Source organism: Amblyraja radiata, chromosome 1, assembly GCF_010909765.2.
Source record: "Amblyraja radiata isolate CabotCenter1 chromosome 1, sAmbRad1.1.pri, whole genome shotgun sequence".
Taxonomy (NCBI): Eukaryota; Metazoa; Chordata; class Chondrichthyes; order Rajiformes; family Rajidae; genus Amblyraja; species Amblyraja radiata.
The window spans coordinates 89,896,104-89,919,059 of record NC_045956.1 but is presented as its reverse complement, the minus strand read 5'-3'; the positions used below and the strand labels follow the sequence as shown (position 1 = coordinate 89,919,059).

The window sequence follows — 22,956 nt, the reverse complement described above, 5'->3', positions numbered from 1 at the left end:
ACCTTACAGGATGTTTGTCCAGTCGTGTTGAATCAAGAGTGCAGAGCGATCCTATCCTTTCAAGCATGATCTCTGCACTATTTAGTATGAAGGCCCCCTACTTCCAAGTGTATAATGCTACACAAAACAACACAAAGTGCTGGAATAACTTTGCAGGTCAGGCCGCATCTCTGGTGAACATGGATAGGTGAAGTTTTGGGTCAGGACGCTTCGTCGCACGGATTCGGGGGGGGAAGAGAGTGGGAAGAAAGCAGAAAGAAGAGGTGAGGCAGGACAAAGCCTGCAGATAATAGGTTGATGAGGAGCGGGGGAGTGATAACAGATGGTTGGACAAAGGCCAGAGATGAAAAATTAAGTGTGAGACAAAAGTATTTAACTGTTGTGGATTGTGAAGCTGGAAGAAGAAATCGCTATAGAATCTTTGGAAGAAATGAAGGTGGAAGGAGAGGAGCAAATTGGAGGGGACACAGGGGAGAGAGGGGGAAGGAAAGGAGGGGGTGAGGGAAGAAGGGAGGGTTTTGTAGCTACCCAAAATGCCACCATAAATATGACCTACTTTAGATTATCTACTGGCAAACTATTCATATTTTGAGGCTACTGGACATTAATACACTTCTGCTTATTTCCTACATTTTTTGCTCTTGAGGTCATCCAAATTTATGTTGCATTTATTACAATTCAAATCAGGTTCTGAATATTAAAAAAAAATACAAATGCTGGAAATCCAAAATTTAAAAACCCCCAGAAAATGTAAGAAACACTCAGTATGTCACGTTGCATTCATGGGAAGTGAAGTAAACATTGGGTCTTCCACCTGAAATATTAACTATCTGAAAGTAAGCATGCAGGTACAACGGGCAGTGAAGAAAGCTAATGGCATGTTGGCCTTCATTGCGAGAGGATTTGTGTTTAGGAGCAAGGAGGTTCTACTGCAATTGTACAGGGCCCAGCTGAGAGACCACACTTGGAGTATTGTGTGCAATTTTGGTCTCCTAATTTGAGGAAGGACATTATTGCTATTTGAGGGATGCAGCGTAGGTTCACCAGGTTAATTCCCGGGATGGCGGGACTGACATATGATGAAAGAATGGGTCGACTGGGCTTGTATTCACTGGAATTTAGATGAGAGGGACTCTTATCGAAACATATAAAATTCTTAAAGGATTAGACAGGCTAGATGCCTACAAAAATGTTCCCGAAGTTGGGGGAGTCCACAACCAAGAGTCAGTTTAAGAATAAGGGGTAGGCCATTTAGGACTGAGATGAGGGAAAAAAAATTCACCCAGAGTTGTGAATCTGAAATTCTCTGCCACAGAAGGCAGCGAAGGCCAATTCACTGGATGTTTTGAAGAGAGATTTAGCTCTTAGGGCTATGGGAATCAAAGGATATGGGGGAAAAAAGCAGGAATGGGGTACTGATTTTAGATGATCAGGCATGTTCATAATGAATGGTGGTGCTGGCTCGAAGGGTGGAATGGCCTATTCCTGCACCTATTTTTCTACGTTTCTACCACACTACCCCAGTTCTTATTTGCCTGTTATTTCTCAACAACATAATGCGAAAATTCATCTCGTCAACAACTCTCCCAATCCTATTCATCCTGAATTCTCTGAATGTGTCCATTTTAGTTTGAGCCAATGACACTTGATGTAAGGTGTAGGGAGGAACTATTGTTTAAGAAGGAACTGCAGATGCTGGAAAATCGAAGGAGAGACTGAAGAAGAGTTTCGGCCCGAAACTTTGCCTATTTCCTTCGCTCTATAGATGCTGCTGCACCCGCTTATTTTCAACAGCATTTTTGTGTACCTATGGAGGAACTATGCTGGTTTAAACTGCAGATAGACACAAAAAGCAGTATCTCAGCAGGACAGGCAGTATTATCTCTGGAGAAAAGGTTAGAAAGAAATGGTCCATTGTTGGCTGTGGGAATCACCGAACCCACAGCCAACAATGGATTGTTGTGGGCTCCACATTTCCTTGATTATCGTTGCTTTTTGCAATAACTTCCATTAATTTGGCCGAAGCACCGTCTGTATCTCTCATTCCTCGCTCCCCTGTCTCTCAGTCTGAAGAAGGGTCTCGACCCGTAACGTCATCTATTCCTTCTCTCCAGAGATGCTGCCTGACCCGCTGAGTTTACTCCGCCTTTTTGTGTCTATCACACTTGATGCAATGTTGTGATTTGACCAAGCCTCTGGTCTCAATTCGCAAATAATCGACGCCGGGACGTGCATTAGTTTTGTTATAGGATGGTGGGTCAGTATCCTATAGCTTTCTAGGAAATAAAACGCTGAAGTACAACCCCGGCCCGCCTCAGCAACCCTGCATTCATCCTAAAGGCGATTATAATACTGCACTTCCCTTGTGCAAACGATGCCTGCGGCAATGTGATCGATCCTTCTAGCGCAGGAGGCGGTCTTTCCCGAAGGGATCGAGAGGCGAGACCTTCAGCAAAGTCGAACGCACAAACTGGTGAGAAGCGAGCGGGCAACATGGCAATCCACTCTGTGCTGTTGGATACATATATTGGGCAGGTCTCGGAGTGTTTGCTGCCTGCCTGCCTGCTGTTATGCGTGTGAAGTCTGTACATTTCTCTTCCGGGGTTAATCTCTGCCTGTAAACGCAGAGTGCAATCGTTTATATTTTTATATCAGGCTTCATAGTGTCAGGACCTATTTATATTTTGTAATAAAATGCATAGCTTAATGCGAAAGTAAAGGCGGCGTGTTTCATCCACCGAGTTGGGTCCGTGCGTGCGTGAGTGAGTTGCAAGGTTTCCCGCCGGGGCTACGCTACCTCCGAGGTCTCTCTCGGCCTACGAGCTGCCCGGGCTTTTCTTGGGAGCGCAGTTCAGCAGAAATGTTCCTGTTGCAGACAATTATTACACTGTGCGCGCGACTCACACCCTAGGATGACTTTCCACTTGTGCACAAAGTTGCCGATGATGCTTCGACAACACTGCAACATCGCCAAGGTTCATTAAAATCCAGCATTGTCTACCTATTAAAATTAACCATCGCAAATGTCACATTCGTGTAACTTTTCCATTCCCCCGTCTACATTCCTTTGATTTAACAATTCGCATCTCTTCAATACTTTTGTCTAACACCTCCTGTTTTTTTCCCATCTCTGTCCATTGTCCAACCATATGCCTATCACCCCCTATTGCCTTTTTTTTCCCAAAGATCATAGATCTTTGCTTTTTTTCTTCTTCACCCCAACTTCCCTACAATCAAGTCTAAAGGAAGATCCCGGCCCGAAACGACATCTATCCACGTTCTCCGGAGATGCTACCTATCCCAAATGCTGAGCTACTCCAGCACTTTATGTCTTTTGTGTAAAGCAGAATCTACAAATCCTTGTTTCTACAAATATTACAATAATTGATCGGCCCGGCAGATTTACAGTGTTATATGCATAGAAATGTTTTGTTTTTAACTTCGGCCCATAAAACATTTCCATGCCGAAAAAGTAGTGTGATGAAAGTCATATCACAAGGAACATTTGCCGTAACATTTCTTTCCTTATTTTCATTACTTTTAATTGTTTAATAAAGCAGGATTTGTTATTAATCAGCAGGTTAACCCCATAGTAAGTGGAACACAATTAAACGTAGGAACATCAGGAGTTATATATTCCGATACCTGTAATATGAGCTTTTTTATAATGGGAGATCCTTTCCCAAAATTATTAACTCTTTCTCTCCACCAATATTTTTTATTTTTACATCTCCAACTGGAATAACAGCATTTTTCAGTTGAAAAGGGGACCATAATTAACGCATTATTTTGATAAATATTTAGTGTGAGATAGATAAGATTTAACTTTCTTTCCAAGGTTTAGTTTATAAATGAGCAAATAAACACGTCACATTTCTCTTGCAAATCGTTTGGCTGATTGAAGCAAATCAGGCTGCAGCTTTTGAGTTTAAGTGAGCCTCGCTTGAAGTTACTGCACCATTAATGCATTAACAACAGTCATAGAACTGTAACAAGGCCAACTACATTAACACTGTGACTATAACATTAGCAAGTACCTTGCAGCTGGTGAATCATCTCCTCACTCCCAGAATCTTCTCATCCCTTTCACAACATAGCTGGAGGATAATAGAATATTTGTTATTGCCTGAATTGATGCAGCATGAACAAGTTGAAGATCAGAGTAGGTATAGTGATGCAGTTAGTTGAGCTGCTGCGTCACAGCATCAGAAACCTGTGTTCGATCCTGGCCTTGGGCACAGTCTGTGTGGCAGTTTGCACATTCTCCCTGTGAGCTTGTGGGTTTTCTCGGGGTGCTCTGGTTTTCTCCCACATCCCAAAGACACGTGGGTTTGTAGGTTAATTGGCCTCTGTAAATTTCCCCTAGAGTGTAGGGGGTGGATGCAAATGTGGGATAACAACACAGAACTAGTTGGAATGGGTGATTGATGGTTGGCATGGACACGTTGGGCCAAAGGGATTCCATGCTGTATCTTTTGATTAATTAATCATCTAGAACAACGCCTCTACACCTCTGGACCTCTACACACTCCCTCCACCAATGTTGCATGCATTAAGTATGTGCCAGTGACAAGATGCACTATTATTCATAGTGCTTCCTGGACCACAACTATCAAACCTGTACCGCAAACAAGTCTATAGTGGGAACCAAGGAACTGCAGATGCAGGTTTACAAAAAAAAGACACGAAGTACTGGAGTAACTCAGCAGGCCGGACACCATCTGGAGAACATGAATAGGTGACATTTCAGGTTGGGACCCTTCTTCAGACCACGAGTCGGAAACATCACCTATCCACATTTTCCAGAGATGCTGCCTGACCTGCTGAATTATAACCTTATAACCATATAACAATTACAGCATGGAAACAGGCCATCTCGGCCCTTCTAGTCTGTGCCGAACACTTACTCTCACGTAGTCCCACCTACCTGCACTCAGACCATAACCCTCCATTCCTTTCCCGTCCATATATTATTATTATCATCCTTTATTGTCATTTTGCAAAGCAACAGTTGTGTAGTGCAAAATGAGAAGACGTTTCCTAGGGAATACCGGAGCATCGCACATAAAACCTTAAACATTTCACGCATAAAATAAAAATAATTAAAAAAAAACAAAAAACAATCCAGTTCCTGATAAAACAGTACGAATAGTTTAAAAAAAAAGTGCAGGTAAAAACAGCAACATTAAAATACAAGTAAAAACAGTCATAAAATGTCAAGGGCAGCTGATTTAAGTGGCCTGAGCCAGTGCCAGAGTTATTACTCGGTGCCAGTTATTAACTTGTCAGTGCAAAAGCAGCAGAATCAGGTGGAGTGACTGTTTAGCTGCCTCACAGCCTGTGGAAGGAAGCTGTTTAGCAGTCTGGTTGTACGGGCTTTGATGCTACGGTATCTCTTTCCTGATGGCAGGAGATCCAGATGTGTGTGGAGGGGGTGCAGTCTGTCCTTTGCTATGCTCAGTGCTTTTTTCAGGCAGCGGCTCTGGAACAGTTCTTGTACCGAGGGTAGCGAGACGCCAATGATCCTCTCTGCTCCCCTCACTACACTCTGCAGAGACTTCCTGTCTGAGCTGTTACAGTTGGAGTACCACGTGTTCATGCAGTACGTGAGTACAGACTCCACCTTGCCCCTGTAAAAAGTCCTGAGGATGTTGGTGGGGAGTGAGACCTGTTTGAGTTTCTATCTATATACCTATCCAATTTATTTTTAAATGATAAAAACGAACCTGCCTTCACCACTTCCACTGTAAGCTCATTCCACACAGCTACCACTCTCTGAGTAAAGAAGTTCCCCCTCATGTTGCCCCTACATTTTTGTCTCTCAAATCTCAAATCATGTCCTCTTGTTTGAATCTTCCCTACTCTCAATGGAAAAAGCTTATCCACGTCAACTCTGTCTATCCCTCTCATAATTTTAAAGATCTCTATCAAGTCCCCCCCTTAACCTTCTGTGCTCCAAAGAATAAAGACCTATCTTGTTCAACCTTTCTCTGTAACCTAGGTGCTGAAACCCAGGCAACATTCTAGTAAATCTCCTCTGTACTCTCTCTATTTTGTTGACATCTTTCCTATAATTTGGCAACCAGAATTGTACACCATACTCCAGAATTGGCCTCACCAATGCCTTGTACAATTTTAACATTACATCCTAACTTCTATACTCAATGCTCTGATTTATAAAGGCCAGCACACCAAAAGCTTTCTTTATCACCCTATCTACATGATATTCCACCTTCAGGGAACTATGCACTGTTATTCCTAGATCCCTCTGTTCAACTGTATTCCTCAATTCGCTACCATTTACCATGTACGTCATATTTTGATTTGTCCTGCCAAGATGTAGCACCTCACACTTATCAGCATTAAACTCCATCTGCCATCTTTCAGCCCACTCTTCCAAATGGCCTAAATCTCTCCGTAGACTTTGAAAATCTACTTCATTATCCACAACACCACCTATCTTAGTATCATCTGCATACTTACTAATCCAATTTAGCACACCATCATCCAGATCATTGATGTATACGACAAACAACAGTGGACCCAACACAGATCCCTGAGGCACCCCACTAGTCACCGGCCTCCAACTTGACAAACACTTATCCACCATTACTCTCTGGTATCTCCCATTCAGCCACTGTTGAATCCATCTTGCTACTCCACTATTAATACCCAACAATTGAACCTTCTTAACCAACCTTCCATGTGGAACCTTGTCAAAGGCCTTACTGAAGTCCATATAGACAACATCCACTGCTTTACCCTCATCAATTTCCCTAGTAACCTCTTCAAAAAATTCAAGAAGATTAGTCAAACATAACCTTCCAGGCACAAATCCATGTTGACTGTCCATGTTAGTCCAACAGTTAGTCCATGTTAAATCCATGTTAGACCAACAGTTTGTCTTTTTACGTCATTTTACAATTTTCACATGCCTCCAGCTTAACAACTTGGGGTTCACAATTAAACAATTAAAATAACTCATTTGGTTAATTATTGTAGGTAAGAATTTTCAGAAAGAGACCGACATTTTCAAATGAATAAATAAAAGAAAAAAAACATTGACTAATAAGTATGTCACTTCCCATTCAATAAACTGCAAGTCACGGGATACATTTCAATACTTATGGACCTGTCCCACTTAGGAGATTTTTTAGGCGACTACAAGCGACTAGGCTGTCGCCGGGGTGTCGCATGTATGGTCGTGAGTAGTATCCTCAGTCGCCCAAAGAATCATAGCATTTTTCTGGTCGCCGCTGGATTTTGAAATGTTCAAAACCTTTCGCTGACAGTCGGCGACAGTTGGCTTGACGCCAATGAGCGTAGCACGACTTCTGTCGTAGGTGCTGTCGTAGGTTGTCGCCAGGATGACGTAGGTTGTCGGCAGGTGACGTAGGTTGTCGCCGGTGCTGACCGGTGAATTCTATTGGCGACTACCTACGTCAACCGGCGACAGGTACCGGCGACTTAATTGTCTTCAGTTGTCGCCGACTGGGTCGTACCTTGTCGCGGGTGGACGTAGGTTGTCGTAGGTGGGCATCCTAATGGGTCGCCGGTTGTCGGTAGCTTGCCGTAGCTTGACGTCGACTAAGTGGTAGGTTGTTGTAGACATTGTCGTAGGGGGGGTCCAGTCTCCGGTTTTTCACCGACTTACTACGACTATGACAGTCGCCGAAAAAATCGCCTAAGTGGGACAGGCCCATTAGTGATTAATTAGCTATCATTTTGGGAATCCTCTCATGGAAATTTCAGGAAGGTCATCTGTCAGTCGAAAGAACATTTCACCTGTATTAGTTGAGTATATTACATTATTTTGAATATTCATGGTAATAAGGCAATAATCAATGAAAATTAAACAAGCTTGAGAATAGTAAACATATGTACTGTGTGTACCAAATGCATGATGTATGTAAAATTCCATTTGGTTTTCATTGTCCACAGGATTTCTGTATCATTGACAAGGCCAACATTTATTGCATATCTATAATTGCCTCTGAGAGTTTGCTACAAGTATAGAATGTCATGTTTCAATGATTTTATTTCTCTTTCAAATGTTATTACTGGAAAATGCCGTGTAGATTAAAACATTTTATTTTGCCTCAACAGCTGGGATGAATACGGAAAATTTCTCTCTATGTGAAAAGATAGTCTCCCCTTCATACATTCGACAAGGTTTACAGGCCCATCGCACACATGAACACTTAATTCGGCTATTAATAGAAAAGGTAATGAAAATAATTTAAATTGATGATTTGCAAGTATAATTAATTAATTTTGTCGGAAAACTTGTCGCACATTTTATCATATGCAAAAGAAAAAAAACAACAAAAAATCTCTTCTCTAAAAGCTTTCTCGGAACCTATCAAGTTCTCTTCTCTCCACCTTTAGCTTTCTCCCTGTATTAATTTCTAAGGTTTTAAATGACTATCTAAAGAATTTGTTAATTTATTCACAATGAGAAGCTTATTTATGTGAACACTCACAAATTATTTTGTTTGTGACAGTATAGAGACCAACTAATTTGCAATGTTTTGTTTGAATTTCATACTCTGAATCTGCAGAGACCATGCTAAGCTCTTTTAAAGACTTAATTTGTGACCTAATTCTTTGGAATATTTTAGTATATGTAAATACCAGAATGTTTATTTAAATTCAATGCAGACTACCGCAGTTTAGGTAGTAAATTAAGAATCATGTCACATTTATTTTCATAACTATTCCTAACAGTACTAAAGGAAAGGCTGAGATTAAAAATATATATTTTAAAGTATACTTACAATGATCATTTCTGGTGGAATAAGTAAACATGGAGATGAGAAGTTCAATCTAACCACTAGATTTGCAGACCACAGAGGCATACCCAGTGTCAGGTTTGGAACATCCTCCTCACTGTCAGCCAATTTACCAGCTCCTCTAATTAGTATAAAGTCAGAACATATCAAACAATGACAAGTGATTGAAGTGAGGTGCTTGGGAAATTGAATTGACAGGACTGAAAGAAGCTCAATCCATTGATAGTGTAAGTCAAGGGAAACATTAAAATCAGGAAGATAGTGAGATAGACTTCCAGTGTTGTTAATGCTGATTGGAATAAAAAAAGGATGGTGAATCTAAGATCAAGTTGCTATTTGTGTAGGATACTGAACAAAGGCAAATAGTGGAAGTTTAGTACTGTATATCATTGAATGTGCAACAGGCAGGAGGGACTGATTTGCCAATTTCTGTTATTAAATGCAACCTTAGGATTTAAATGAAAAACATGAGTGTTTAGGCTTCTCTTTCTGTTATAAGCCATATTCGTGGCCTGTATTTTGTTGCAACTGCTTTAGGACCGTTTTAATTTTTATTCTTTACTTTGGTAAAGGAAAATAAAAATAGAATAAATGAGAAGCATGGGAATTGCATTCCTTGAAGACATAAATCCAGATAGTGTTGTGACAAATATGGCTGTATTAAGTGTTCCACAACTTATGAAAGCATTTTACAGCCCATGTGAGATATTAAAATCTGTGGCATAATTTCCTTAGGGTAAGTGCCCAGAAGATGAATGGGATGAGAACACTATTGAGCTTTTTCTACACGAGCTGGCTATTATGGATAGTAATAACTTCCTTGGTAATTGTGGAGTTGGAGAGAGGGAAGGTAGAGTGGCCTCAAGCCTGGTTGCTCGAAGACATTACAGGTAAGATCTTATTATGTTTTTAATAGCTAAAGATACTTGTCAAATCTAAAAGCGTAGCATTGTCCTGAACATAAATTCTGACATAAAATAAAGAACGCAACATTTAAGAAACACAGTTACACAGGTACATGGATCATGTAGGAAGGAACTGCAGATACTGGTTTAAACCGACGATAGACACAAAAAGCTGTAGTAATTCAGCGGGACAGACAGCATCTCTGGAGAGAAGGAATGGGTAACATTTCCGGTCGAGACCCTTCTTTAGACTGGTTAGGGATAAGGGAAACGAGAGCTATAGACGATGATGTGGAGAGATAAAGAACAATGAATGAAAGATATGCAAAAAAGTAACGATGATAAAGGAAACAAGCTATTTGTAGTGAAAGTGAGAAGCAAATGTGACTTGGGTGGGGATGGGATAGAGAGAGAGAGAGAGAGAGAGAGAGAGGCAATGCCGGGGCTACCTAAAGGGAGAGAAATCAATATTCATACCACTGGGCTGTAAGCTGCCCAAGCGAAATATGAGATGCTGTTCCTCCAATTTGCATTTCGCCTTACTCTGACAATGGAGGAGAGCGAGGACAGAAAGGTCTGTGTAGCAATGGGAAGGAGAATTAAAGTGTTCAGCAACCGGGAGGTCAGGTTGGTTCAGGCGGGCTGAACGAAGTTGTTCTCCAATTTGTGTTTAGCTTCACTCTGACAATGGAGGAGACCAAGGACAGAAAGGTCTCCAATTTGCGTTTAGCCTAATCAACTGCATCAACTTCACCACCAATTTTCATCCTGCACTCAAATTTACATGGACCATCTCCGACACCTCCCTCCCCTTTCTTGATCTCAGTCTCCATCACAGGAAATACATTATTGACTGACGTCTATTACAAACCCACTGACTCCCACAACTATCTCGTCTCCACTTCTTCCCACCCTGCTTCCTGCAAAGACTCTATCCCCTACTCCCAATTACCCCGTCTACACCGGCTCTGCGTCCAAGATGAGGTGTTCCATACCAGGACATGCGAGATGTCCTAATTTGTTAGGGAACGGGGTTCCCCTCTCCCATCATAGATGAGGCCCTCACTCGTGCTCCTTGCTCCCCCTCCCCCTAGTCGCAACAGAGACTAGTCCCCCTAGTCCTTACCTTCCAGTGTCAGTCTAACTGTTTATTAAATGTTGGGATAGTCCCTGCCTCAACTACCTCCTCTGGCAGCTTGTTCCATACACCCACCACCCTTTATGTGGAAAAAGTTACCCCTCAGATTCCTTGCTCATTCCTATAAATCCCCCCTCCACTTTATGAGGTGGGGGATGGCCTGTATTATTATCCCCCAGTTTTTGGAGGTCGAGTAATAACAAAAATAATAATCACCTGCTCCCATCTCTCATGTAGGCCCGACATGATCTTAAAAATACTTCCAACAAAAATCATTGAAATCATACTTCTACAATGCACTAAAACATGATTTTAATACATCAAATTTCAAAAAGTCCCTAACTCACTCACACCCCTCCCACACCCTCCCTCCACTTGGTCGCTCCACTCCCTCGCTGGGTACCCCCAAGGCCAGTGATCAGTGATCGCTCAGCCCCCCCGCCCCTCCCCCCCCACCTTCAAAAACACTCCGCGGCCCCTGCATAATATTGTTGATCTTGACTTTCCCTTGTATAACTTGACAGGAGATGGTCTTATTTTGAAGAACATAATTAAGTTGTTTGGGAGTTCAAAGTAGTGATGTTTTTGGCACCCGGGTTATCACCTTTCATAATCCATCTGCTTACAGTGCTCAGTGATGCAATTTGCTCCTTTTTAATCTTTTATAGCCTGTTGTTGGTGAACATTTATAAATGAGCGATTTGAACAAGTCATGCACCATACACTCTAAATTTAATTTGTTACTGTGATTGCTTTAACTCCTGAGTGAGATAATTGAAACATGGAATTGAGTGTGAATATTCTTCTGAATTTGAGAGAGCAACTAAGGAGTTGCAATATCCATGAGTCAAGCTTGATCTCTTTAAAGAATAGAGAAAATGTTATAATACCATCCTGTGCATTTGTAATTCTGCCTTAGAATTGGTAATTTTTTAGCTTGCTCATTTTTTTCAAGTAGTTGCTCTAAGTAGGCATTCATTGTCCACAAGAGCACCTTCATCCCACTTTGTCTGAACCCGATCAGTATACCTCGCTCCCAGCTTTCTGCAGCACCCCTCCCCCACCATCAGTCTGAAGAAGGGTCCCAAACCGAAACGTTACAAATCCATGTTCACCAGAGATGCTGCCTGACCCACTGAAAAATGCCTGACCGGCACTTTGTGTCCTTTTGTGTAAACCAACATCTGCAGTTCCTTGTTTCTACAGTATACCTGTTTATTCCTTTCTCTTTCATGTGCTTACAGGGCTCTCGCTTAACTTTTTTCCCCTGTTGCCAGCCGGGCAACCTTGGCAGCTTTTTAGGTTGCCAAATGACAGTTTAGGTGGTCATTTAAGATGGCTTGGATGACGCGTGCGATAATGTGCTCGGACAAAGTGCGTAATTACCAATCGGAATTATACTCAATGAAGCATTCACATATTATTTCTGCTTCAAATAAAGTCACAAACTAAACATATTCACCAATCAAGACATGATATATCCCACAATGACATGCATCAAAATTATAAGACAGTATCTCAACTCTTTTTACACATTGCAATTAATGCAATTTCTGGGGGGGGGCAGTGTTAGCTGTGAGGAGGATGCTAGGAGACTGCAAGGTGACTTGGATAGGCTGGGTGAGTGGGCAAATGTTTGGCAGATGCAGTATAATGTGGATAAATGTGAGGTTATCCATTTTGGTGGCAAAAACAGGAAAGCAGACTATTATCTAAATGGTGGCCGACTAGGAAAAAGGGAGATGCAGCGAGACCTGGGTGTCATGGTACACCAGTCATTGAAAGTAGGCATGCAGGTGCAGCAGGCAGTGAAGAAAGCGAATGGTATGTTAGCTTTCATAGCAAAAGGATTTGAGTATAGGAGCAGGGAGGTTCTACTACAGTTGTACAGGGTCTTGGTGAGACCACACCTGGAGTATTGCGTACAGTTTTGGTCTCCAAATCTGAGGAAGGACATTATTGCCATAGAGGGAGTGTAGAGAAGGTTCACCAGACTGATTCCTGGGATGTCAGGACTGTCTTATGAAGAAAGACTGGATAGACTTGGTTTATACTCTCTAGAATTTAGGAGATTGAGAGGGGATCTTATAGAAACTTACAAAATTTTTAAGGGGTTGGACAGGCTAGATGCAGGAAGATTGCTCCCGATGTTGGGGAAGTCCAGGACAAGGGGTCACAGCTTAAGGATAAGGGGGAAATCCTTTAAAACCGAGATGAGAAGAACTTTTTTCACACAGAGAGTGGTGAATCTCTGGAACTCTCTGCCACAGAGGGTAGTCGAGGCCAGTTCATTGGCTATATTTAAGAGGGAGTTAGATGTGGCCCTTGTGGCTAAGGGGATCAGAGGGTATGGAGAGAAGGCAGGTACGGGATACTGAGTTGGATGATCTGCCATGATCATATTGAATGGCGGTGCAGGCTCGAAGGGCCGAATGGCCTACTCCTGCACCTAATTTCTATGTTTCTATGTTTCTATTTGTTCTTTCCACTTCCAAACAAAAACGTGGTTGGATTATTCAGCGTATGATCAGCATATGATCAACCTGTGTCAATAAATCCTGGACCATGGTAACATATATGCGTACGTATAGTTGTGAATGTTGCTCATTAAATAACTACAGTACTGATACTCCATATTAAGAGCATTGATTTGCCGTTAAAATGAATTCTGTAATAACGTGTCAATGGCAGCAGTGACAATCGAACACTGCGGTTTTAATGTTTCACGTGTTCACAATTTAATTAATCCATCTTTATGGATTAAAACAAATAATGGGAATTAAAACACATTTGATTGCATTCCGTTATCAAACATAGTCAATGTTCGCTCTGAAGACATTTCCAGGACAATAGGGTCAGGGAGGGGGGGGTGGTGTGAATCAGTGCGGGGTGGATAGATGGCGGGAGGGGGGGGGGGGGGGGGGGGGTGGTTAGAAGGCAGTCGGTGCAGAATGGATGGATTGAGGCAGGTGAATTAGTACGTGTTGGTTGGAGTAGGTAAAATTGTGAGGGGAGAGCACGGTGGATGTCAGTGGTGTTGAATGGGGGAGTTCAGTACAGGATGGATGGGGTAGACAAAAGTGCTGGAGAAACTCAGCGGGTGAGGCAGCATCTATGGGGCGAAGGAAACAGGCAACGTTTCGGGTCGAGTCCCTTCTTCAGACTGTTCCCCCCATTCTTCTTGAATGGGAGGATCAGTACAGGATGGATGGGGGGGGGAGTTCAGCGCAGGATGAATGGGATGGGGGGGGCGTTAGTACAGTGTGGATCGGAGGGTCTGTGCAGGATGAATGGGGGATCACTACAGGATGAATGAGGGGAAGGTGCAGGGTAAATGGAGGGTGGGTCAGTAAGGGATGAATGCGTGGATTAGTACAGGATGGATGGGGGATCAGTGCAGGATGGATGGAGGAGAAGTGCAGGATGGATGGAGGAGAAGTGCAGGATGGATGGAGGAGAAGTGCAGGATGGATGGGAAAGGGGTAGGTACAGGATGAATTGGGGGACCAGTGTAGGATGGATTGGGGGGGGGGGGGGGGGGGCAGGAGAATCAATGCGAGGTGGATAGGGTGGCCAGCGCAGGATGAATAGATTGGGGGGGGGGGGGGGAAGATGGGGAGGGGAGCACAGGGGATGTCAGTGAGGACTGAATAGAGGCGGGATGGGGATCAGTGCGGGATGGAGAGGAGGGGTCCCAGGATAAGGGGGGGGGGGGTGTAGGGGGCGTACAAGAGAGAGAGAGAGAGAAGGGGGGCGAGGTATGCAGGAAGGAGGGTCTGCGCTCCTCGGACAACATCGCCCCGCTGCCTTGGCCGTTGGGAACTCCTCGCCACCGCCTCCCTCCTCCGCCAGCCAACAGCAAGGTGCGGGGCCGAGCGGTGCAGCTCAAAGATCCTATAGCTATAGTATCTATTGTTGCAGCTGCTTCAGAGAGCGAATGACGGGTCCCGTACAGCGGCAGCAGCGGCCGCAACAGCGGCTCCATCACCTCCTCCTGCACCCCTCCCGCCCTGATAGCGGCCGCTGCTTGCAAACCCGCTAACGGCGCTTTCAATACAAACCCTCCCGCACGCCGAGGCCTCCCCCTCCCTCCCTCCTCCCTGCCTCGGCGTGCGGGAGGGTTTGTATTGAAAGCGCCGTTAGCGGGTTTGCAAGCAGCGGCCGCTATCAGGGCGGGCGGGAGGAGGAGATGGAGCCGCTGTTCGGGGCCCGTTATTCGCTCCGACTCTTCCTCACCCCGCACCTAGTATCTTTCCCACGCAATACAGCCATCACCGCCGACACAAAACGTTGCGTTCCTTTTCTCCAGAGATGCTGCCTGACCTGCGGAGTTACTCCAGTTTTTTGTGTCTGTCTTCGGTGTAAACCAGTATCTGGTTGCCAAGCGGGAAAAATGACTCGGTGTTTAGGTTGCCCGGCGGCGCTTTGAGTGGTCAGTGGCACCCGGGCAACCGCTAATTTCGAGTCCTGGCTTACCAACTATCCCATTAGATAAATTTGTGTTCTTTGGTTTAATGGTTTGCTTTCTTACTCCACGGATGCAGCCTGACCAGCTTAGTATATATGTTGTTTACCGCTCTGATTTCGGCCTTTCAGCATTTGCAGATTTTTTTCCCCCAAGAATTGAGAGAGTGTGAAGGCTTGTTACAAGTTTAATATAACTTGAAGGTAGACACAAAATGCCGGAGTAATTCAGCGGGACAGGTAGCATCTCTGGAGAGAATGAATGGGTGACATTTCGGGTCGAGACCCTTCTTCAGACTTGCATGCTTTTCAAATCTGTCCTGGAGATGAGCCCCAGTGCCAGTTTTTCTTTCATTGTGTCCTTATTGAATTGTGTTGCCTTCTTTAGTGATTTATAAATCAATTCTTCAAGGTCCTTTTGCTCTTCAATCTAGTTCAAACTCTTATTTTTCAGATATTAGGTTGCTTCCTATTCTTCTCCCCATAATGTTGTATTAAAAATATTTTTTTAGGATTAGACTGATAATGGATTTGCTATTTTTATTATTATTTTGTCAACTCGCAGAGCCAGGAAGAAGTTATGACTTTTTGATGTGCATTTTTTGAATATTTGCATGTAAAGTGAAATATGATGTATTAGTTTAAGAATTTCAAAAGCCATAATGAAATTTTAATGAAAGCCTAAGTTAAATCCATTTTCCAGGGCTCCTTTCTGTAAAATAAAAGGCGGTGAGCTTCGCAAGGTTAGGCATACAGAAAGATGAAACTTACCTCAAAAAAGTGATCTAAGATATGAAAACACTCTTGGTTAAAGTGGGTAACAAAAGATGCAAAATACATAAGTGATTCAATCTTGGAAACAGATCAAGGGCTAAAGAGATACAATAGACAGTTAACTTTGAGTTAAATTCATTGAATAATGAAATGTATTTTCCCATTACAAACAATTGTTAAATATATGTATTCATAATTTTTTGCACTACATGACCACATCTTTACAATATTAACTTGTCTTTCTCTGCCATTTAATTTAGGTTGATGCATGGGATTGGAAGGTCAGGTGATATTGCAGCTATTCAGCCTAAAGCAGCAGGATCCAGCCTCCTGAATAAAATAACAAACTCTCTTGTGTTGGACATTCTTCGAATTGCAGGTTTGATAACATTTGCGTTATCTTACAGACTTTGTCTTAGAAAAAATGAGCTGTGATAGTTTTAATGTTATCATTTGTAATTAAATATGCACGTCTACAAAAATATTTTTTGTTCATTATACATTTTAAGTGTAAAATGATTATCTAGCTCTAGTTTGTCTAGGTTTTAGAAGGTGATTTTTATTTTGGATTGTGATATACATTATTTAAGCCTGGGCCATAAAATTGCAGTAAAACTGGTAAATAGGATAAGATGGCAGTCATGAAGAGAGTGTTTTCCAGTTGTGTAAGTAACTTAATATCTCATCGGCACAGCCGAGTAAATTTCTTACCAATAGGATTGCAGCCACTTTCCCACAAGTATGTCAGACTGTTTCATTTCTCTGGCTCGCTGTCCGAGAAGTCATCGTGTGGCTCATTGAAAATTGCTGTTCTCTTGAAAAATACAAAAAATGCTTTCAGGCATCTAGAGAGCTCACCAATGTGTAAGAAAGAAGTGCAGATGCTGGTTTAAATCGAAGGTAGGCGCAAAATGCTGGAGTAACTCAGCAGGACAGGCAGCATCTCTGGAGAGAAGGAATGTGTGACGTTTTGGGTCTGAAGAAGGGTCTCGACCTGAAACGTCACCCATTCCTTCTCTCCAGAGATGTTGCCTGTCCTGCTGAGTTACTCCAGCCATTTGTGTCTACCTTTGAGAGCTCACCAATTATGGGAGGGGATTAGATGGCATCATGCCTGAGGTGTTGTCAGGAGGGATGAGGTGAACTGGAGTGAAAGCTAATAGTGAGAGTGGGGCACCTGTGTGTTCCTGTGCTGACAGCATCACATGACACTTTTACAGAGCTAAGACAAATATGAGGCATTTAATTGTGATCTGGCAAGAACGTGTGGATTTGCATGAAGGTTTGGAGGGATGGTAGGGGTCATGTCTTTGCGTGGCATTGGGGTCTTGAACCAAAACCACTAATGGTGTATATGTATTTAATTCAAATGGAGCCACAAAGATAGATTTCAATAGGCTGGGAACATTTTAGGGAGTAATGGAGAAGGAAGCCTCACACACACACCTAAATGTCTTGTGTGGTCTTGGACAATGGTTGCACAGTAGTGAGCTGATGGATGTGTATTTGGGTGCTCTGTACATTACCACATGGACGATCAATAAAGAAAATAGTGGACTTCATGAAATTCTAAGATTGCTATTTCACTTGGTAGTTTGATATTTTTTAATCAAAATTGAGTTATGTAGCACACACAAAAAATTGGTAAGCAAACCACTTGCTGGTTACTCTAAATTTTCATTCCACTGGTGGCATTGGGTTATCATACTGCACAGAAATAAGCCCTTCGGCCCACTGGGTCCATGCCAGCCATCAAGCACACATCTAAACTAATCCCGTTTACCAGCATTTGATCTGTAGCCTACTATATGTCTTACTGTTTCAAGTGCTCATTCAAATGATTCATAAATGGTGTGGAGGTATCTGCCTCTACCACCACTTCAGGCTGTGCGTTCCAGATTCCAACTAATTCTAGAGTTTGAAACAGTAATTAATGTGGACTTTGTATCTTTGGGAAAGTAGGTTGAAGAGTAAAGAGGATCCAAACTTACAGGGAGAGGGAAATGTGTCAGCAATGCTAAAATAAATATACATGGTTGTAAATTATTCTGCATTAACAGTTGGATTTCTAACATCATGGTGTTCTTGAGTGTATGTACTTGTGATGTTTTAATAATATTTTAGACTTGTCAAGATGCTTATTGTTAATGACTTGCTGGTTTCTGCAAAAAATTACCCTGTTATATATCTGTTAGTCCAAACAAAAATAATCTGTCTCATTGAACTATTTTAAAGCATTCTGCGAAAACTGTCTTCCTTTCACTAATTGGCTGGAAAATTAGTTTAAACAACTATTAAACAGCTGTTAAACATTAAACAACTATTGTCCACATTTTCAAACACCCAGATTACTTACCAGCTAAAATTGATATTAAAAATAATGCAAAATATTCAGGTCATCAAATTGGAGAGGTGTTCAGTATTAGAAAAATCGAGCATTTTTTTTAATCATTTAATGATTCATTATATAAATGGTTGCTGCTGTTCGATCTTTGGCTACCACCTATACAAATCAAGAAAGCTCATCAGCGCCTCTACTTCCTGAGAAGATTACGGAGAGTTGGTTTGTCAAGGAGGACTCTCTCTAACTTCTACAGGTGCACAGTAGAGAGCATGCTGACCGGTTGCATTGTGGCTTGGTTCGGCAACTTGAGCGCCGTGGAGAGGAAAAGACTACAAAAAGTAGTAAACACTGCCCAATCCATCATTGGCTCTGACCTTCCTTCCATCGAGGGGATTTATCACAGTTGCTGCCTCAAAAAGGCTGGCAGCATCATCAAGGACCCTCACCATCCTGGCCACACACTCATCTCCCTGCTACCTTCAGGTAGAAGGTACAGGAGCCTGAAGACTGCAACGACCAGGTTCAGGAATAGCTACTTCCCCACAGCCATCAGGCTATTAAACCTGGCTCGAACAAAACTCTAATTATCAATAACCCATTATCTGTTATTTACACTTTATCAGTTTATTTATTCATGTGTGTATATATTTATATTATGGTATATGGACACACTGATCTGTTTTGTAGTAAATGCCTACTATGTTATGCGTGCTGAAGCAAAGCATGAATTTCATAGTCCTATCAGGAACACATGTCAATAAACTCACTTGAACTTGAGCAAATTCACAGAGAAGCTCAGTGGATCAGGCAGCATCTGTGGAGCAAATGGATAGGTGATGTTTCAGGGCAGGACACTTCATCAGACCGGAGATTGTAACCATGCTATTTTATGTAGTACACATCTGTTAACTTATCTAATTAATTAATACATCTAATTATCTATAACTCCCATTTAGCAGCATGTACAGTGGAATAGTTGTTTGTGCTGTTGTCGTGAATTTCAGGTGCCTGGTTCTATCATATGAACCAGGATGCTATTTGTACCGGGAACTGGCATGGGGCCGACAAGGTGACAATCCTTTTGTTCCCAATACCAGACACCTTCATGTTTTATTTACTCATCCGTCTGCATTCCTTATTGATGGATCCTGACAAAGATAATCACACTCTTCAAATCCTTTGACAGTGTAATGGTCCAACATGCATCCCAGAGTACTTAAGGAAGTAGCCCCAGAAATAGTGGATGCATTAGTGATAATTTTTCAAAACTCTTTAGATTCTGGAGTAGTTCCTGAGGATTGGAGGGTAGCTAATGTAACCCCACTTTTTAAAAAGGGAGGGAGAGAGAAAACGGGGAATTACAGACCAGTTAGTCTAACGTCGGTAGTGGGGAAACTGCTAGAATCAGTTATTAAAGATGGGATAGCAGCACATTTGGAAAGTGGTGAAATCATTGGACAAAGTCAGCATGGATTTATGAAGGGTAAATCATGTCTGACGAATCTTATAGAATTTTTCGAGGATGTAACTAGTAGAGTGGATAAGGGAGAACCAGTGGATGTGTTATATCTGGACTTTCAGAAGGCTTTCAACAAGGTCCCACATAAGAGATTAGTATGCAAACTTAAAGCACACAGTATTGGGGGTTCAGTATTGATGTAGATAGAGAACTGGCTGGCAGACAGGAAGCAAAGAGTAGGAGTAAACGGGTCCTTTTCAGAATGGCAGGCAGTGACTAGTGGGGTACTGCAAGGCTCGGTGCTGGGACCCCAGCTATTTACAATATAAATGATATGGACGAGGGAATTGAATGCAACATCTCCAAGTTTGCGGATGACACAAAGCTGGGGGGCAGTGTTAGCTGTGAGGAGGATGCTAGGATGCAAGGTGACTTGGATAGGCTGGATGAGTGAGCAAATGCATGGCAGATGCATTATAATGTGGATAAATGTGAGGTTATCCACTTTGGTGGCAAAAACAGGAAAGTAGACTATTATCTGAATGGTGGCCGATTAGGAAAAGGGGAGATGCAACAAGACCTGGGTGTCATAGTACACCAGTCATTGAAAGTAGGCATGCAGGTGCAGCAGGCAGTGAAGAAAGCGAATGGTATGTTAGCATTCATAGCAAAATGATTTGAGTATAGGTGCAGGGAGGTTGTACTGCAGTTGTACAGGGTCTTGGTGAGACCACACCCGGAGTATTGCGTACAGTTTTGGTCTCCTAATCTGAGGAAAGACATTCTTGCCATAGAGGGAGTACAGAGAAGGTTCACCAGACTGATTCCTGGGATGGCAGGACTTTCATACGAAGAAAGACTGGATAAACTCTGCTTGTACTCGTTAGAATTTAGAAGATTGAGGGGGGATCTTATAGAAACTTACAAAATTCTTAAGGGGTTGGACAGGCTAGATGCAGGAAGATTGTTCCTGATGTTGGGGAAGTCCAGAACAAGGGTCACAGTTTAAGGATAAGGGGGAAGTCTTTTAGGACCAAGATGAGAAAAACATTTTTCACACAAAGAGTGGTGAATCTCTGGAATTCTCTGCTGCAGAAGGTAGTTGAGGCCAGTTCATTGGCTATATTTAAGAGGGAGTTAGATGTGGCCCTTGTGGCTAAAGTGATCAAGGGGTATGGAGAGAAGGCAGGTACAGGATACTGAGTTGGATGATCAGCCACGATCATATTGAATGGTGGTGCAGGCTCGAAGGGCCGAATGGCCTACTCCTGCACCTATTTTCTATGTTTCTATGTTTCATACATACATTTCTCCATTCCTATCCTCTGTCAATCCACCATTCTGTCCATCCTTCATTGCTAGGCTTGCCTTCAGTTATCTCTACTATAAACCCTGGCTTCCTCTTTCAACATCTTTGCTGCTGTCGTAATCTATTTTCCACCTTCATTGCGTTTCTCCCACAGTCCCCTCATCATTATTTGGCTATTTTTTTGTTTGATTAAACACTGGTGGGGCAACTTGTTAAATTAAAATTATATACATATTTTTTCTAATATCTTATTTCAGTCCAGCACCAGGGGCCCTAGTTTAAGAATAAGGGGTAAGCCATTTAGAACGTAGATGAGGACACTTTTTCACACAGAGAGTTGTGAGTCTGTGGAATTCTCTGGAGGCCATTTCTCTGGATATTTTCAAGAGAGAGCTAGATAGGGCTCTTAAAGATAGCGGAGTCAGGGGATATGAGGAGAAGGCAGGAACAGGGTACTGATTGGGGATGATCAGCCATGATCACATTGAATGGCGCAGTGCTGGCTCGAAGGGCCGAATGGCCTACTCCTGCACCTCTTGTCTATTGTCTATTTTTCAGTCACTCATCCATTTACAGTGAAAATTAAGCTTACTACGCCCCAGAAATGCACCTCATCCACAATCACAGGACAATGTTCTCCTGTTGAGTCGTCCCAAATTCTGTTGTTTAAGAAAGAACTGCAGATGTTGGAAAAATCGAAGGTAGACAAAAATGCTGGGGAAACTCAGCGGGTGATGCAGCATCTATGGAGCGAAGGAACAGGTGGCGTTTCGGGCCAAGTCTGAAGAAGGGTCTCGACCCGAAGCGTCACCTGTTCCTTCGCTCCATAGATGCTGCCTCACCCGCTGAGTTTCTCCAGCATTTTTGTCTATCTCCCAAATTCTATTAATCATTTCTAAATGATATCAGCACTAAATTCCGATTGTGCTGAGTTGTGATAGTTTTTTGCTGTCAGTGTATAAGCACTGGGAATTTGTTTTGTCCAGGTTTATTTTGTATTTAAAGGGCATCCTTTTCATGTATTGTACGGAAGAGATGTATCCTAACTGTATAAGCTGTTGTGTCTCCTGGCCCTGAAGGGAGAATCTCATTTATCTGCTCAATATTTATTCTTCAGGTTTTCAAAAGTCAATGGGTATGAAAGTGAACACGATTTATTCCTTTGTATCATAAATTTTGTGGAAAGAAAAAAATATGGTTATATCCCTATTCAAGGCATTTAGGAGCTTAATAGCCGAGTCGGAAGGATACTATGCCTTCAACATATAATTTGTATATCACATGATTAAAGCTTAACCATCAATATTATTCTCCAGGAGGGTTGAGATACAGACTTGCCTCCTGCAACTGTTTATTGCATAATAACCTTCTGAGCTCTGTGTTGTTACCTGCAACAAACACTAAAAAACAAATAAAACAAAACTATTAAACATATTATTAAAGTAAATTTGTTTTTGACTTAGAAAGTATGTGAAGCACATTCATTTTTGTATAAACTGTTCCGGTTGCAATGATCACTATATCATCTTGTCGCAAAAACCTTTTTGTTCAAATTCCTCACGGCATATCAAGTCTGTGTCTATTGCTCATGCTTATTTTGGTCAGGGAATATATGTCAAATCTGCCTATTATTTTCATTTTGATAGCAATACAATTTGAGCATTCAAAAAGAGAAAAAAATGAATTGATGAATTGGTGGAATAGTAGTCCACCACTGTTAATCTGTTCAGACACCTAGTCTCCATTACATTTGAGAGTCACTTTCCATGGT

The 22,956-nt window shown here is 42.3% G+C and overlaps 1 protein-coding gene across 2 annotated transcripts in view; it reads left to right on the top strand.

Moving 5' to 3' along the window:
- Window positions 1-362: 362 nt before the first annotated feature.
- The window catches only part of sepsecs (Sep (O-phosphoserine) tRNA:Sec (selenocysteine) tRNA synthase), an 88,752-nt gene continuing 66,158 nt past the window's right edge, over window positions 363-22,956 (top strand). Inside the window, exons 1-5 of one of the 2 annotated variants that reach the window (XM_033026430.1) lie at window positions 363-368; window positions 2,440-2,473; window positions 8,107-8,225; window positions 9,528-9,682; window positions 16,334-16,452. In XM_033026430.1, coding sequence (XP_032882321.1) covers window positions 8,112-8,225; window positions 9,528-9,682; window positions 16,334-16,452 — 388 coding nt within the window. In that variant the 5' untranslated portion in view covers window positions 363-368; window positions 2,440-2,473; window positions 8,107-8,111. Of the gene's footprint in view, window positions 369-2,161; window positions 2,474-8,106; window positions 8,226-9,527; window positions 9,683-16,333; window positions 16,453-22,956 lie in introns of those variants that run through there. The other variant, XM_033026435.1, reaches the window with a different exon arrangement.